Below are 17,048 nucleotides of genomic sequence, written 5' to 3'. Positions count from 1 at the left end.
GTATTTTCTTCATATTTCTTTTAAAGTGCTTTGTAGAAGAATAAATACGACTCTTATGTTTTGTTAATTGGAAGTTGTTTTTTTTTCTCAGTTTAAATGAGAATCCTGGATTATTATCACAGCGCTAACTGAGTCCATTTATGAAAGAAAGTCATTATTATCTTTGTGTTTTAACCACAAATCATCTTTGTTGTCTGTGGTCGATGCTTTTTAATTTAAAAGAGAAAATATCCCAATCAACAAACTCATCTTTATTAAATATCCACACAGTTGATTTACTTAAACCAGCTTTTTAATGTATTTAACTGCTTCATTTAATTTGATAACAGCATGTTTTATACATGTTTCGGGGCCCAAATGTGTCCATACACGTGTGTTCATGGTTTCATCACAGAGTCACGTGTGTTCATGGTTTCATCACAGAGTCACGTGTGTTCATGGTTTCATCACAGAGTCACGTGTGTTCATGGTTTCATCACAGAGTCACGTGTGTTCATGGTTTCATCACAGAGTCACGTGTGTTCATGGTTTCATCACAGAGTCACGTGTGTTCATGGTTTCTCTCCTCCATTATTCCTCCCCCTCTCCCTCCATCTGTCTCTCTGTTTCTCCATCGTTGTCCCGTCTGTCCTCCTGTCTGTCCTCCCGTGTCTCATACTCTGTGTCCATGTGCTGACACCTGTCAGTCAACGTGTGTGTGTGTGTGCGTGACAGATGGACTCATATGTTTGTGTATTTATATGAAAATGTTTAATATAAATGTATGCTTTTAATTTGTATAGTGTGTGTGTGTGTGTCACAGAGCCATCACTAAGATTTAATGTTGTAGAGTAAATAATAATAATGAATGTTGTTTTTTTATTATTTTTATGGCTTTGTTTATTCTGCCAAACTGAGCTAAACTCAGCTGCTCTTTATTTCTCTGGATCCTAAACTACGGTCTTCACAGTCTCTCTGATTGTGACCGACATTTCATCGGTTTTCTCAAAACACTGATCTGTCAGCAGCGTTGCTCTGTCTCTGTCTCCCTGTCTCTCTGTCTCTCTGTGTCTCTCTCTGTGCTCTTGTTGTTGTGAGTGAGCGTCACAGACAGACAGACAGACAGACAGACAGACAGACGTGTGGCCTCTTTGACACTGAGCGTGGGTCAGGACTTTTACAAAAACCTTGTCAGTGATACGATGTGTCGTCTTCACTGTGTCTGTGAGAACTGCTGAGTCATTCCAGGACATCTGAGAGAGTGTGTGTGTGTGTGTGTGTGTGTGTGTGTGTGTGTGTGTGTGTGTGTGTGTGTGTGTGTGGCCTGCTGCTTCCTGACGACACACACTGTCCCCGTCTCCTCTGTGTCTCCCAGACAACGGGCCGGTTGAATGTGAGAGGTCAGAGGTCAGAGGGGGAGACGCTCGATATAGACCAGAGCTGTTTACGACAGAAAGAAACCAGAGAAAATGTTTAAATCTCTGACACTGTTCATGTCACAGGATGCTCCCAGGTTAAACTTTATTATCATTAACTCATCAACATGTTTCCCACTTCCCAACAACTAAATAAGATAATCTTAATCTTCTTATTTGTATTGATGAAAACTGCTCATCGATGTAGTTTTCTGTTTTATTTTATTATTTTTCATCCACTCTGCACTTGAGCTTTCTGCTGAGTCATCAGCTTCACACCTGTGAGCTCGACTTGTTCTGAGGTTAAAGTCAGGACTGATGCTGAACTCTGAGACAACTCAGACTTAAACCTGTTCACAAACTCATGTGTGTGTGTGTGTGTGCGTACCTTTTTTTTTTACACATACAGAGCCAGGAGGCAAAATCAATCAATAATGTAAAAGAGATGATCTACTGTAGTACAGTAAAGAGATTATCGAGATTATCTACTGTAGTACAGTAAAGAGATTATCGAGATTATCTACTGTAGTACAGTAAAGAGATTATCGAGATTATCTACTGTAGTACAGTAAAGAGATTATCAAGTTGTCACTGAAGAGAAAATAAAGAAAGAGAAAATGTTCATTTGTTGTTCTGAGGTGTTTGAAGTTGTTTTTGGGGTTAGAGTGTGAGTGTGAGTGTGAGTGTGTGGGTCAGTGAGTCTCTGTCTTTATCTCATTTACACCAGTGTGCTGCGACCGCTGCTGTAAACCCGGCTCTGGCGCTGCAGCCTCAGCAGAACTCATATGAGCCACCGTGAGGAGGCGTGATGGTGATGGTGATGGTGTGTGTGTGTGTGTGTGTGTGTTGCCTGTGTTTGGCTTCATCAATCATTCATATGGATCTTCATGGATTTAACTCTGCGTGAGTCTCCTCTGTGGAGCTCTGCACTGTGGCTTCTTTATAAAAGTCATTCAAGTGGGAAAAAGCATCAGGTGTTAATATTCTCCATAACCACAGAGATCATGTTCACTATGATTCAGTGTTTGTCTTTGTCCTAAGTGAGGACATGGACATCTCTCTCACACTGTTCCTCTTCCTCTGTCGTTAGAGGACGGACAGACAGACAGACAGACAGATAGACAGACAGACAAGAGGAGCGCTGGATAACTCATGCAATTAATCAGGAGGAGGATGGTGATGGAGTTAAATGAGAGAGGAAGTGAGAAGAGGATGGATGAGTAGGAGGTAGATGACAGAGTGAGAGGTGGAGGGGAAATCCAAGTCAAGAAGATCCACAGCTGTGAGTGAAGAAGAAGCCGAGTCGATTAGAACGTTCGTCTTTGCATGAAAACATTTCAGAATAGATAGAAGATACATTTAAACTTCATTTGTAGAACACAAGTGAAGATAAAGTTAAACACTCTGTTTGAGTTGATCTTCATTTATATGCAGATAGATGTGAAAGTCGTGGATTAGGCTTCATGCTGTGAAGGACGTAGCACAGAAGCTGCTGTTAGCCACCAGGGGGCGACTCTGCTGCTCACAAAAAGAACTTTATGAGAAATCTATGGAAAAATGAACCTGGTGTTAATTCATGAGGTCTTTTTAAATAATGTTTCCATTAAGAGGGAAATAAGAGTCAGTGCCCCCGCCGACTTAAACGCTCTCCTAAACGCTCTCCGTTACCCCTCGACGACTCCCTTCATCAAAGTATTATGGTCTGGCGGTGCCAACACCCTGCACAAGACCATCCAGACTCTTCTCATGTGTGGTTCCACGCTAGTGGAATGATCTACTGAGCGCTACCAGGACGGGGGACGTCCCTGTCTGTCTTCAAGAAGCTCTTCCAGGAGCACCTTCTGTCCTAGCACTTAGCCCCTCCCCTGCACCTTAGCCCCTCCCCTGCACTATCTCCTTCTGCACTTGGATCCACCTCAGCACTCTCACCGTCTGTCAGTCCACTGTTCTTTCCAAGACTTCTTCTCTGGCTTTAGATAAAAGTGTCTGCTGAAGGCAGTAAGTGATTGATGATGATGATGATGATGATGAGCACGTCCAGAACCTGACTCTTCCTCAGAGGATGGAACTGAGCGGTTCAGAGATTGTCCTTCATCCATCCATCCGTCCATCCATCCATCCATCATGGACAGATCATTCATTTATCTGTTTTGATGATGATGATGTGTAAAGGTAGTGCAGTGAGATGAAGTCTTGTTGTGTGGGGGTTTCCCACGCTGGCCTCCCTCTCCCTCCCTCCCTCCCTCCCTCCCTCCCTCCCTCCCTCCGGCCTCATCTGAGCGAGGACGAGCGGTCGTTTCCCACCATGTGTCGGTGCGTGACAGGAACAGAGTAAACATGAGTGCAGAGAGCCGTGCAGGCAAATTGGTTGAATTTATTTTTAATTCCTGAAAGTGAGGTTGGATTTACATGGATGATTTTCACAGCTTGAGAGCACATTAAAGTTCATAAATAGCCTTTAGAGTTACTGAAGCATGAGCTGTGTGCGCTCTTTGTTTCATAACGCTCTCACAGCTGTGACTTTTACATCAAACTCCACTTTTCTTATGTCGCTTGGGTTTTCTTTAATAAGCACAGACATGAGCCAGTGAGGTCGTCAGAGCTGTGCAGGATCTTCCACGACACGATGGTGTTTGTGTATTTATAGTATGTGTAAAAACAGCAAGCCTGTTTGCATATATAATAACACACTCTGCTCACACACACACACAGAGAATTGTATGTTACTCTGTAATTGGCTCTTGTTTGTGTGTACTTTTCTCTCAGTGTGTGTGTGTGTGTTGTTCCTCTTTAAACGGCCTGACACACACACTCTAAATGACACCACGCTGTGTTTCCACCGTTGTGCCTGAGATTATAAGAAGCTGAGTGAAGCGGGACAGAGACGTCTTGTATTTGCAAAGCAAAACAAGAAGAGTGTCAAAGGTGCTCGCTGCAAACCTGACGCTCCTCATTCATTTTAAACTTGGCTGTTTCCTCTGCTGTTGTGAGTTTCATGCTGAAAAGCTTCTTCTCCTTTTGTGCCTTTGCACCGTTCTGATGTTTTGCATTTACTGAACAAGCTGGAATCAGCTTCTGTGCACACACGGACCACAACAGATGATGTAGGTCAAAACTATCCCGACAATGGAATGTCCACAGAACACAAACGCGGCTCTGCCTCAAACCACACATCTGCTCTCATACCAGTTAGAAATGCGTGGTTATGGAATAATAGGGTCAATCTATATGCAGATGATGAACTGATGTGGATCACAGATGCAGGATTAGGTTGGAGTCTTATGATGAAAGATCACTCTGACATTCAAAACATAACTTTAACTTTAACAGAAATCATTTTCAATGGGTTTTTCTGTCAGTCGTCCTCCACCAGCTCGCTCGCACACCCACAGAGATGTGATGACTTTCAAGGTTTCTTTTTCTCACTTTCTCACTTGTTTACAGAAAGAATCATGGCTGAAATGCATGTGAGGGTCATTTGTGTCTCAGCACAGAGATGCAGTAGAATTTATTCATGCGTGTCACATTGTTTCATGAGAGAGAGAGAGAGAGAGAGAGCGGCTTTTTCATGTAATATAAGTAATAAAAACACAGATATCTCTGGATAATGAAGCGCGCACACACACCAGTCACAGAATGAAACCTCCCAGAGGCCACTCGTGTTTCTTCTATGGCTTAATTGAGCTAAATGAATTGCCTCTCATGTAATAATCTTCTCCTTTATCAGCTCTGTGGTTTGAGAAGAGGCTAAAATCAGTCTGTGCAGAGGACTTGTGAAGAATAGAGCCATTATCTTTGATTTGATCTTTCTTATTTAAACATTCAGGACCTGCTTCTGTTTGACTGAGCTGTAAATACAGAGTCAGCATTATTTATGCACATTTTCAATTTGAACTGAAAAAAATCAAAAATTCAGATGTTTCCTTATCAATGAAAGACGTCGCGCTCATGACTCTGCAGTGATGTCACTGTCTGACCAATCACAGGCCGGCAGGATGATGATGTCATTGTCCCCTGACATGACGTTATCTTTGTGAAATAACGTCTGTGTGTGTGTGTGTGTGTGTGAGCAGTAGTTAAAAACAAACACACACACACACCCACACATTTGCAGCTGGGAGTGACAAAGAAATCAAACTCTGAGGAGAAACCAGGACAGAGTCAGGCTCATCGTCAGCAGAGGGTCCCTGTTCTGTATGAATGCATGAACAGTATGAACGCATGAACACTATGAACGCATGAATGCATGAACAGTATGAATGCATGAGCAGTATGAATGCATGAACAGTATGTAAACACACACACACACACGCACACAGTTCAGGGACGAGCTATTTTGATAGCTGTGATAAATAGCTTGGCTCACACACTCATGGCTTCAATACCTTTTTTGTGGTGGATAATTGTGTGCAGCTGTGTGTGAACACAACTTGGCAGCACACGCGTGTGTGTGTGTGTGTGTGTTTGTGTGTGTCTCTCTGTGTGTGTGTGTGTGTGTGTGTGTGAACAAGGAGGAGAATAGTGAGTAAGTTTGGGAAAGAGCAACAAGAACAACAGAGCGACACATGGACGAGTGATGTATGAACAGTATGAATGCATGAACACTATGAATGTATGAACGCATGAACAGCATGAATGCATGAATGCATGAACACTATGAATGTATGAACAGCGTGAATGCATGAACAGTATGAATACATGAACAGTGCACATGAGAAGCCTCCTTGTTTTAGCTTAGCTTAGCTTAAAAACAGGACACAGCATGACTGCGTCCAGCTGTAAAACATCTGTAAAGCTCATAAATCAACAGATTTGATCTTATTTTCCTTAGTAGTAATGGTATATTATTATATTATATTTTATATTATATTATATTATATTATATTATGCCCTGACGTGGTTTTATACGCGACACAAACATTTTGCTGAATCGTTAGAATCGTTAGAATCATTAGAATCATTAGAATCATTAGAATCACTTCCTGTCGGTGAACGAGCTGACTCGTCTGTTATAGACGTTAACTAAATGTTGCAGATGAACTCGTGTCTTTTTAACCTTGATCTGCAGTTGGACGTTGTTGCTTTGAATCTTCAGTGACTCTCTGACCAATCAGAGGCCGGCAGTCTGATGACGTCACAGTATGGGCTCAGATGGAGCTGAGTCATGATAGATGTGTATAAAGCAGATAAACGTTTCCTACGTCTAACTTGTCCCGTTACAGCTAATCGATCTGCTTCCACTTGCTTTTGTCTTCACTTTGACTCGTTGACAGACGGACTGATGAGTCACTGACCGACACACACTTCACTTTCCCCTCAGGGATGATGAGAGTTTCATTTCCTCTCATTACAGAATCAATAGAGTTTCCCTTCACGTTCAGGATTTGACTTCCTAATAATAAAATAAATAAAGTATATAACTGGAGTGTAAATGTACGTGTTAATCAATAGTCATACATCCATAGTTGTGTCTCCCACTCATCACACTTTAACAAGTCCTATTACACTTTAGAATACTGTAGAAAACCACTCTCACTGTAACTATTATTGAATATAATGATAAACGTATGAAAGCAGAGATGGTGAGATACATGAACACATGAATACTCCTCTGTTGTTTTTAAAGCTCTTTACTCTTCACTAAAGAAACAGAACAAGCTTTATTTTCATGCTTCTTTCTGCCAAACGGAGTCAACACATCAAACAACATTGGGAACTGTGCCTGGTGTTTGGTGAGGAGCGCACACACACGCACACACACACACACACGCACACACACACACACACACACACACACACACACACGCGCGCACACACACCACAACAACATGAACTGAAGATTGTCGTCAGGAGTTTGACACGCTTGTAAATATTTATCCTGAAAAACATGAATATTTATTTGGCTCCTCACAAACAACATGCTACACTGTCTCCTTTGTGCTTTTGACAAGTTGAATTTGTTTGCTTGGAAAAATGTAACCCTGCTTTTTACATAAGTTCCTCTGAATCTCTAAATCTGAGCTGGTTTCCATACAATGATGTCAGTCTTCCTCTGAAATCCCCTCTTTAATCTCTTGGATAATCTGGAGACACCTGCGTGGATTACCTCTGTGGTTTCAGAGCAGTCAAATGAAATGATGGGGTAATAAGTTCATGTCATGACGACACATTTGTCCTCTTTTAAACACTGACCTGCCACTTTATTAGGTACACAGTCACTTACATCAGCTGGTCTCGACCATGGCTGATACGTTTGTGTTAAACAGTGACACGTGTGTACCTAATAAAGTGGCTAAAGCCCAAAAACGCAGGTCTGCTGTTTAAGTAAACGTAGTACATGACTCACACAAGCAGCTGACACACACACACATAGTATAATGTAATATAATATAATATAATATAATATAATAGAGTATATGTGGGAAGAAAATGCAAAGAATTTCCTGAGGGAGGTCGCTCATTGTTTATAAATCTGCAGAAGTGAGAGACGGAAACATGGAAAACCAAAGCTTGTCAGACCTTATATGGTCATGATGGCTCCCTGCTACTGCCCTGACACACACACGCACAGAACAAAGTCATGTAAATGTTTAGTTTGTGAGCGAGTGAACCAGTTTCTTTGTCTCATGTTTCACCTCCAAGTAAACACTTCATCGTCGAGGCCTTCGCTGCTTTTCATCACGACGTCGGCGATGATGATGATGATGATGATGATGATGATGATGCTGCTTTAGATGTGCACCTGCATGATAATCATAATTGTAATGAAGATGACTCGATGTGACTGTTTCTCACCTGATGATCAAATGACTATTAAATAATAGTAAAGTTGTCCTGACTCACAGTGAGTGTGATGAAAAGGTCACGCAATGCATTGTGCAGTCGTCTGTAATCTGTAATCTGTAATCTGTGAGTACACGTGACAAGTTCTGGACACTTTGGTTCATGTGTAGAAACGTGATAACGACACTAAAAAGTCAAGTATTGACAAAGAAAACATAGAATTGTTCATATTCTACATTTTTGGCGACAGGTTTATGTGACAGCTGCTTCATTATAAAATAAGTTGATGTTTTGAACTGAAATAATATTGTTAATGCTAAAATCAAATTATTATTGTTGTCCGGGAACTTTTTACAAAAACCCTGATAGTGATAAATGATAGTTATTTACTTTATGATGAATTCATGTTTTTGAAAGTTTTTGTTGTTTTTTTTAGTCATAATCTGTGTTTGGTAACAGTCACATGATCAGTGGTTTTACAGCGTCAATGCACATGAGCCACACACACACACGCACACACACATCTGGACTGACTGACTGACTGTCTCTCTGTCTGCCTCTGTCTGTCTGCCTCTGTCTGTCTGTCTGCCTGTCTGTCAATCCACAAGGTTTGGTCTTGATTTGTTTGCCCACTTTAAAGATGGCGTCCGGTACCTCGACTTCACGCTTTTGTCTCCTTTAACTTTAACGTGTAAAGATGACATCTGTCATGGTCACGTCCTCAAACAATAAGTTAGATTTAAATCACTTTAACCAGCATTTGTTAGATTTAATAATAATAATAATAATAATAATAATAATAATAATAATAATATTATTATAATATTCTGTGTAGTTATTTGGTTCCTAAAAAGATGACGTTCTAGTGATTGTTTTGTTATGGAGAACTTGTCTCAGTCAGTCACTACTTGTTTGTAGTAGTGCTTTCTGAAACTAGGCTAACAGAGAATCAGCTTCCTGTTTACACCAGCACACACACACACACACACACACACACACACACACACACACACACAGCTGAGTAAACCACCAACCAAATGATCAATGACTTCATCAATACACTCCCTAAATCCCAGTGGGATGTAGTGCAGCTATCGATTACTCATGCCTTGTTTTAATGATTGTGTGTGTCTGTGTAAAGACTGGGGGTCAGCATGTGTGTGTGTGTGTGTGTGTGTGTGTGTCAGGGGGCAGTGGGTCGCACACACACACACACACACACAGAGTCCTCCAGATAATTGTAAAGATAAATGACTTCCTGTGATAGGAGTCGTGACCTCTTGACCTCGTATTGAAAGTGTCGTATTGAAGGAGTTTTTTGTGTGTTTATGGGATGTATTTTAGATTTTTAATTCTAGAACATTCAACAACTATGTGTGTTAATGTAACATTCACACATCTGTACTTTATGTTTCTAGTAACTTGAACGTTCCCTCAACTCTCTTTGTTACTCGTTAGCAAATCAGAAGAAGAGTTGCTATTATGGTCTGTATTTATATAGAACCTTTCTAGTTTTTACTACAGTTTTCACTCATTCACACATCTTTATTAACATCCTTATTCACTCAGTCATTCACACATCTTTATGCACTCATTCATTCACACATCTTTATTGACTCATTCATTCACACATCTTTAGTCACTCACTCATTCACTCACACATCTTTATTCACTCATTCATTCACCCATTCACACATCTATATTCACTCATTCATTCACACATCTTTGTTCACTCATTCACACTGACTCAGAAGGGAAGTTTCACAGATTATCCCAGATTATCTCAGATTATCTCAGATTATCTCAGATTATCTGGTGCATTGGTCTGATGAGGCGTCTGAACTCGGTCGTCTCGCACGTCCCTTGTTTCGTTGGACAAGAAGAATCGGGGACGATGAAGGTGTTTCTCGGCGTCTTGGCTCCTTTCCTTTGAAGACGATGCTGTGCTTTGATGTTGACTCAACTTTTCTGCGACTTTAACGTCCATAAGATGAGAAAGTGCTTCTTTTTTTTTTTTTTTTACCACTTGAAAGGCTACATACTTCTGCGTCGTCTTTTAGAAATAATGAAAATGAGACATCTGAAGAGTGAGAATTCTGCCCTCGTATGTTTTTTAATTGCTTGAAGGCTCACACATTTATATCAAGCATATTCAGCTCGTTCAGCTCAGTGAAAACCACAATTATTTTACATTTCAAAAGTTGAATCTTCATTATAATACAGAATGTAGTCACATTGAACTAAACACTGAACACTAAAGGAAATGAATCAAATCATTGCCTTGTTAATAAAACAACGCTGATACGTCACCAGATCTGTTTAACTGAAGAAAAGTGACTGTTTACTTCCATTATTCATTCAAATGTGGATTTAATGTGATGCTTATTTGCTTTTGTTGTTAGTTACACACTGCAGCTTTGTTTTAAAGCACTTTTCCTCCAGTAAGAACATGTTCTAATCCACTAAGAGTCTGCGTTCCTGCAGCAGCAGCAGCAGCAGCAGCAGCAGCAGCAGCAGCAGCAGCAGCAGCAGCAGCAGCAGCAGCAGCAGCAGCAGCAGCAGCAGCAGCAGCAGCAGCAGCAGCAGCAGCAGCAGCAGCAGCAGCAGCAGCAGCAGCAGCAGCTCACCTCCAGGATCTCATCACATGTTGCCTCCTAATTCCATTTCAGCTGTGCTGGCTGTGGCCGGCTTCATGGAGACTCTGTTGTGTGACTGTTGTGTGACTGTTGTGTGTTTGAGCTGCCGTGGACACAATCATGGTGCATCCAAATCCAATGAATCACAGCGAAGCTCAATCAAAGGGAAACTGTGGAAATATTAAGAGGAAAGATTAAGTAAAACCAGAGATTAGACTGCGTGAAACTGTGGTGACGTGGTTTTCTCTGCGACACAAACACAAACTCGTGACTTGTCAAGCAGTCGTTTTTGGTGAAAGTGAATCATTAGAACCATTAGAATCATTAGAATCATTAGTTCAGATGAGTTGACCGAATGGTTCAGTCCTTCAGTCACTGATCTGAAATCCCAGTGAACATAAAGACGTTTGCTTTGATGAACGTTTTCAGGATTTTCTGTCTGTTAAACTTTGACCTACAGTCGGACTTTGTTGGCTTTAGTGACGACACTTTCTGACCAATCAGAGGCCGGCAGTCTGATGACGTCACAGTTATGTATCAGCTCAGCTGAACCTCGTCAGAGCAGGAAGTCAAAAAGTAGCATGTTTCAGGCTCAGTGAGTGTGTTTTAAAGCACGTCCTCTGCTGTTTTCCTCTGCTTTGGTCTCCACCACCAACGAGATCAAAGTGATTTCAGTGTCACTGTAATGATTTAAACTCTGCTCATGTATGAACTCATACAGGATCTGCCTGGAGTTTGTTTTTCATTCGTGTTCCTGAACCATGTGGAAGGCCACACCATCGGTGTTTGTGTTTGTGTTTGTGTCAGTGAACACGCAACATGACGGTGTTCTGTACGAAACATGAAGGTGTTGTGAACGCAACACCTCCCTCTACTCACAGTGAGGCTCACACACACACACACACACACACACACACACACACACACAGTGAGAACAGTGTGTACACAGACCTGCACAAAGTGACGACATTTATTTGTGCAGGTCTCGTTTTATGAAGGTTTTATTTGACTCTTTGACTGTGTGTGTGTGTGTGTGCGCGCGCGCGTGTGTGTGTGTGTGTGTGTGTGTGCGTGCGCGCGTGTGCGCGTGCATGAAAGCATCTTTGTTGGTGCGCTCCTCGTGTGAATGGATGTTTGTGCAGCAGTTTCACAGTTGATTTGTGATATCAGTGCAGATAGAAGCTGAGATTAAAGAGATAAAGATGACAAACATAATAATGACACTAACATCACATGATCACAGCTCTCATACCCAGAGAATGTGTTTATGTCTTTGATCTTTTCACAGTTTGTGTTAAATGAGACATTGATGTGATATTGGTGTTTATATTTCCTCTGTGATCTCACTGCTGATCCTGACACTTATTAATATTTCTTTAACGTTTAATATAAGTGTAAAATAACGGCACTCACAGATGAAGGAGAAAAGTAAAGTCGTCTCTCACCACTAGATGTCACTGTTTTTCACACTCTGGACGTCTGGAAGTAGTTCAGTTTTAAAGAGAGTAAAGTGGAACTGCTTTAATGTTAAACTCTGCTCTCATCTTCTCTTTTAACAACCTGTTAGGTCAGTGCACACACACACACACACACACACACACACGCGTCTGTGATTTATTTGATTTATTCACTTGTTCATATTTACTCTTCAGGTTAGTGTTGTACATATTTACAGCAGTTTAAAACATTCATTTACATTGAATGATGGAATATAAATGCAGTTTAATCACTTTGAGTCGTGGATTATTATGGGATGGAGTTTCACAGACCTGTCTGCTGTTTTCATGTTGTAATGAATTAGTCACAGTCAAGGTGTGAAGAGGATTTGAATCCTGCAGAGAGACTGTGACCTGTGACCTGTGATGAGGTCACAGGTCACAGTCTCTCTGTGTCTCAGTAACACAGTGAGACTGTGACCTGTGACCTGTGATGAGGTCACAGGTCACAGGTCACGGTCTCTCTGTGTCTCAGTAACACAGTGAGACTGTGACCTGTGACCTGTGATGAGGTCACAGGTCACAGGTCACAGTCTCTCTGTGTCTCAGTAACACAGTGAGACTGTGACCTGTGACCTGTGATGAGGTCACAGGTCACAGGTCACGGTCTCTCTGTGTCTCAGTAACACAGTGAGACTGTGACCTCATCACTGCTGCTCTGTGACGGCCGAGGAAGAGTTCATGTGGAGGAGAGAGCGGGCAGGGATGCCCCTGGCTTTGTGTGTGTGTGTGTGTGTGTGTGTGTGTAATCAGTTTAAAGAGTGAATGAATTTAACTTTGTTATTTAACGTTTTCAACGCTGTGATCACTGGTGTTAGTTTGAAATCTGACAGTCTGATCTAAATATTCCAAAAACAACCAAGAACAACAATCACTTTGAACTTCCTTAGTTATAGAGTTATATCCTCTTTTTTATTATTTAAAATATAGTAAGATAACTTTGGCACCTTCCACCAGGAACATGAGTCTCTCTGCACTTTGTCATTTCCTTGTTTCCTTGTTTCCTTGTTTCCTTGTCTTATAAAAGCAACTGCAGCAAAGACGAGAGAAAACTAAATCAAATACAAATAAAAGACCAAGAAAATAAAAACTGTGTCTCACCCTCTTTACATGATGTGTGTGTGTGTGTGTGTGTGTGTGTGTGTGTGTTTGCAGCATGTGGAAAGGCCTGAACGTGAACTGCACAGACAGCTCAGGATACACGCCGCTGCATCACGCTTCACTCAACGGACACAGGTAAACCTTTTCATTCTGTTAAACACAGAAAATCCTTTTCAACACAAACATGTCTGCACTTGTTCTGCGTCATGTGACCTCACAACAGAACCCTTCACTCAAATCATGTGGATTTCCTGCTTCACTTTATATCTGCGTCACGTGCTTCTGTGTTTCAGAGACGCGGTTCTGAAGCTGCTTCACTTTATATCTGCGTCACGTGCTTCTGTGTTTCAGAGACGCGGTTCTGAAGCTGCTTCACTTTATATCTGCGTCACGTGCTTCTGTGTTTCAGAGACCTGGTTCTGAAGCTGCTTCACTTTATATCTGCGTCACGTGCTTCTGTGTTTCAGAGACGCGGTTCTGAAGCTGCTTCACTTTATATCTGCGTCACGTGCTTCTGTGTTTCAGAGACCTGGTTCTGAAGCTGCTTCACTTTATATCTGCGTCACGTGCTTCTGTGTTTCAGAGACGCGGTTCTGAAGCTGCTTCACTTTATATCTGCGTCACGTGCTTCTGTGTTTCAGAGACGCGGTTCTGAAGCTGCTTCACTTTATATCTGCGTCACGTGCTTCTGTGTTTCAGAGACGCGGTTCTGAAGCTGCTTCACTTTATATCTGCGTCACGTGCTTCTGTGTTTCAGAGACGCGGTTCTGAAGCTGCTTCACTTTATATCTGCGTCACGTGCTTCTGTGTTTCAGAGACCTGGTTCTGAAGCTGCTTCACTTTATATCTGCTTCACGTGCTTCTGTGTTTCAGAGACGCGGTTCTGAAGCTGCTTCACTTTATATCTGCGTCACGTGCTTCTGTGTTTCAGAGACGTGGTTCTGAAGCTGCTTCACTTTATGTCTGCGTCACGTGCTTCTGTGTTTCAGAGACGCGGTTCTGAAGCTCCTTCACTTTATGTCTGCGTCACGTGCTTCTGTGTTTCAGAGACGCGGTTCTGAAGCTCCTTCACTTTATATCTGCGTCACGTGCTTCTGTGTTTCAGAGACGCGGTTCTGAAGCTGCTTCACTTTATGTCTGCGTCACGTGCTTCTGTGTTTCAGAGACGCGGTTCTGAAGCTCCTTCACTTTATATCTGCGTCACGTGCTTCTGTGTTTCAGAGACGTGGTTCTGAAGCTGCTTCACTTTATATCTGCGTCACGTGCTTCTGTGTTTCAGAGACGCGGTTCTGAAGCTGCTTCACTTTATATCTGCGTCACGTGCTTCTGTGTTTCAGAGACGCGGTTCTGAAGCTGCTTCACTTTATATCTGCGTCACGTGCTTCTGTGTTTCAGAGACGCGGTTCTGAAGCTGCTTCACTTTATATCTGCGTCACGTGCTTCTGTGTTTCAGAGACGCGGTTCTGAAGCTGCTTCACTTTATATCTGCGTCACGTGCTTCTGTGTTTCAGAGACGCGGTTCTGAAGCTGCTTCACTTTATATCTGCGTCACGTGCTTCTGTGTTTCAGAGACGCGGTTCTGAAGCTGCTTCACTTTATATCTGCTTCACGTGCTTCTGTGTTTCAGAGACGTGGTTCTGAAGCTGCTTCAGTTTGAAGCGTCCACAAACGTCCCAGACAGCAAAGGTTGCTTCCCGCTGCACTTGGCTGCCTGGAAGGGAGACGTGGACATCGTCCGTATCCTCGTCCACCACGGACCGTCTCACTGCCGGGTCAACCAGCAGGTACAGACCACACTGAACTCAGTCCTGTGATGTGTCTGTACGTCTGAACATGGACATGGATTAAGACCAGATCTACATGAGGCTTCAGACCAGATCTGGACCTGAGTGAAACTGGCATAGAGAACAGCTGATTGTTTAATGTTAGAGCAGAGCTGTTCTTTTCTCCATATTTCTACATTATTTGACTGTTATTTAAGCAGATGAATGAGCTGAGAAACAATCTTCATTCACAGTGACGACACTTCTTCACAGTCAAAGTGTTTCACAATAACATTTAAAAAGTAAACACCACAAAGTAAAAAAGAGTTTTTAGTCTTTTAAAAATTCTTTTTCAAATGATGCAGCAGAAAAGTGAAATGATGAAGAGTAAGTGAATGAATCTTGAAGAGAGTCAAAGAGACTTTATCACAAATCTGTAAATGACATCATGAAATATTCAGTGTTTTCTTTTCTTTTTGATCAATGCTGTGGTTTGTGATTGTTACAGTCGACACATGAAGTTAAGATGTAATCTCTCTTCTTTGTTCAGACAAATGATTTTCCCCAAACCTTGTAAAAATGTCTTATTTAGTCCAGAAAACACTTGAAGGATTTCTTGTGAAACATTGAGAGAAAGAGAACAAGCAGAGAGCTTGTTTGAATGATTTCATCAATTCTATATATATGAATAATTAATAATCAACGCTCATTTCTGTGCCGCTGCATAATTACCGTTTTATTTTACTCTTTTATTCTTATTCCATTGAATTTGTCTCCAGGCGTTAATTCAGTGACTCATTATTAAATAAATAGTTATTAAATACATTTAAAAACAGTTTACAATCTAAACAAGCAATTACATTAAAGTGTGTTAGTGGAAGTGTGATTGGTTATTAAAACAAATATGTAAATGAATAAATGCAGGTGTATATATATAATATAATATAATATGATATATATATAATTATATATAATATATATATAATTATTTTTTGGTTTATGGAGCAGAAAAAACAGGAAATATTCACATTTAAGAGGCTGAAAAATACCAAAATAGATGTTTAATATTCATGTTTAATAATATAATTAATAATGGATTAATGGAGTAATAGTTCCAGTCTTAATAAATGCATATTTATTTTCTGATTGTGATGAAAGCAGTAATTATGTCATAAGGTCATATGGTTTCCTCTCTCCTTCCCTCCATCCTCCACCCGTATCATGTTTCTGTCCTTTGCTCACCTCTCTTCCTCTTCATCTCGTCATCCACTCTTCCTCCTCCTCCTCCTCCTCTCTTCATGTCTTTATTTTTGAACAGAACCACGAGAGGGAAACAGCGCTTCACTGCGCGGCCCAGTACGGACACTCAGAGGTGGTTTCAGTGCTGCTGCAGGAGCTGACCGACCCCAGCATGAGGAACAGTCAGCAGGAGACGCCTCTGGACCTGGCAGCGCTGTACGGACGCCTGCAGGTCAGTGACGCCATCTCAACATTCATGAGCTTCCTGCAGCTCAAATGTTCCCCAACATTTATGATCATCAACGTTGTTTAGGTCAAAATTTAAATCACACATTTTTTTTATTTATTGCACGCAAATAAACGTGGCTTTGAACTTTGAACTTTTTGAATCTTTACCTTCAAATATCTATTTTTTATCGACAGGACTTCACTTCTATGTGAGTGTTTTATTTTGGAGTGGGACAGGAAGTCAGACACCGCTACAACATTAAAAGCAATTCTTTTCACAATAAATGAGTAATAATAATAATAATGACAATTGTTTTGTTTCAATTACTTTGTTTTTGTAAAAGATTAAAAAAGCCCTGTATGCATAAGCATGTTTGTAGCTTCATCCAAATCCAACTTTATTTCTCA

General features: G+C 41.3%; 1 protein-coding gene across 9 annotated transcripts in view; it reads left to right on the top strand.

Moving 5' to 3' along the window:
- anks1b (ankyrin repeat and sterile alpha motif domain containing 1B) overlaps positions 1-17,048 on the top strand; it is a 116,086-nt gene that overhangs the window by 9,788 nt on the left and 89,250 nt on the right. For all 9 annotated transcript variants that reach the window (XM_058623850.1, XM_058623848.1, XM_058623852.1 and 6 more), the window contains 3 exons: positions 13,465-13,545; positions 15,038-15,194; positions 16,492-16,644. In XM_058623850.1, coding sequence (XP_058479833.1) covers positions 13,465-13,545; positions 15,038-15,194; positions 16,492-16,644 — 391 coding nt within the window. The remainder of the gene's footprint in view (positions 1-13,464; positions 13,546-15,037; positions 15,195-16,491; positions 16,645-17,048) is intronic.

This window comes from Solea solea, chromosome 3 (assembly GCF_958295425.1).
Source record: "Solea solea chromosome 3, fSolSol10.1, whole genome shotgun sequence".
Lineage (NCBI taxonomy): Eukaryota > Metazoa > Chordata > Actinopteri > Pleuronectiformes > Soleidae > Solea > Solea solea.
Note: the sequence above shows the minus strand (reverse complement) of the source record. Positions and strands in the feature narration are given on the sequence as shown.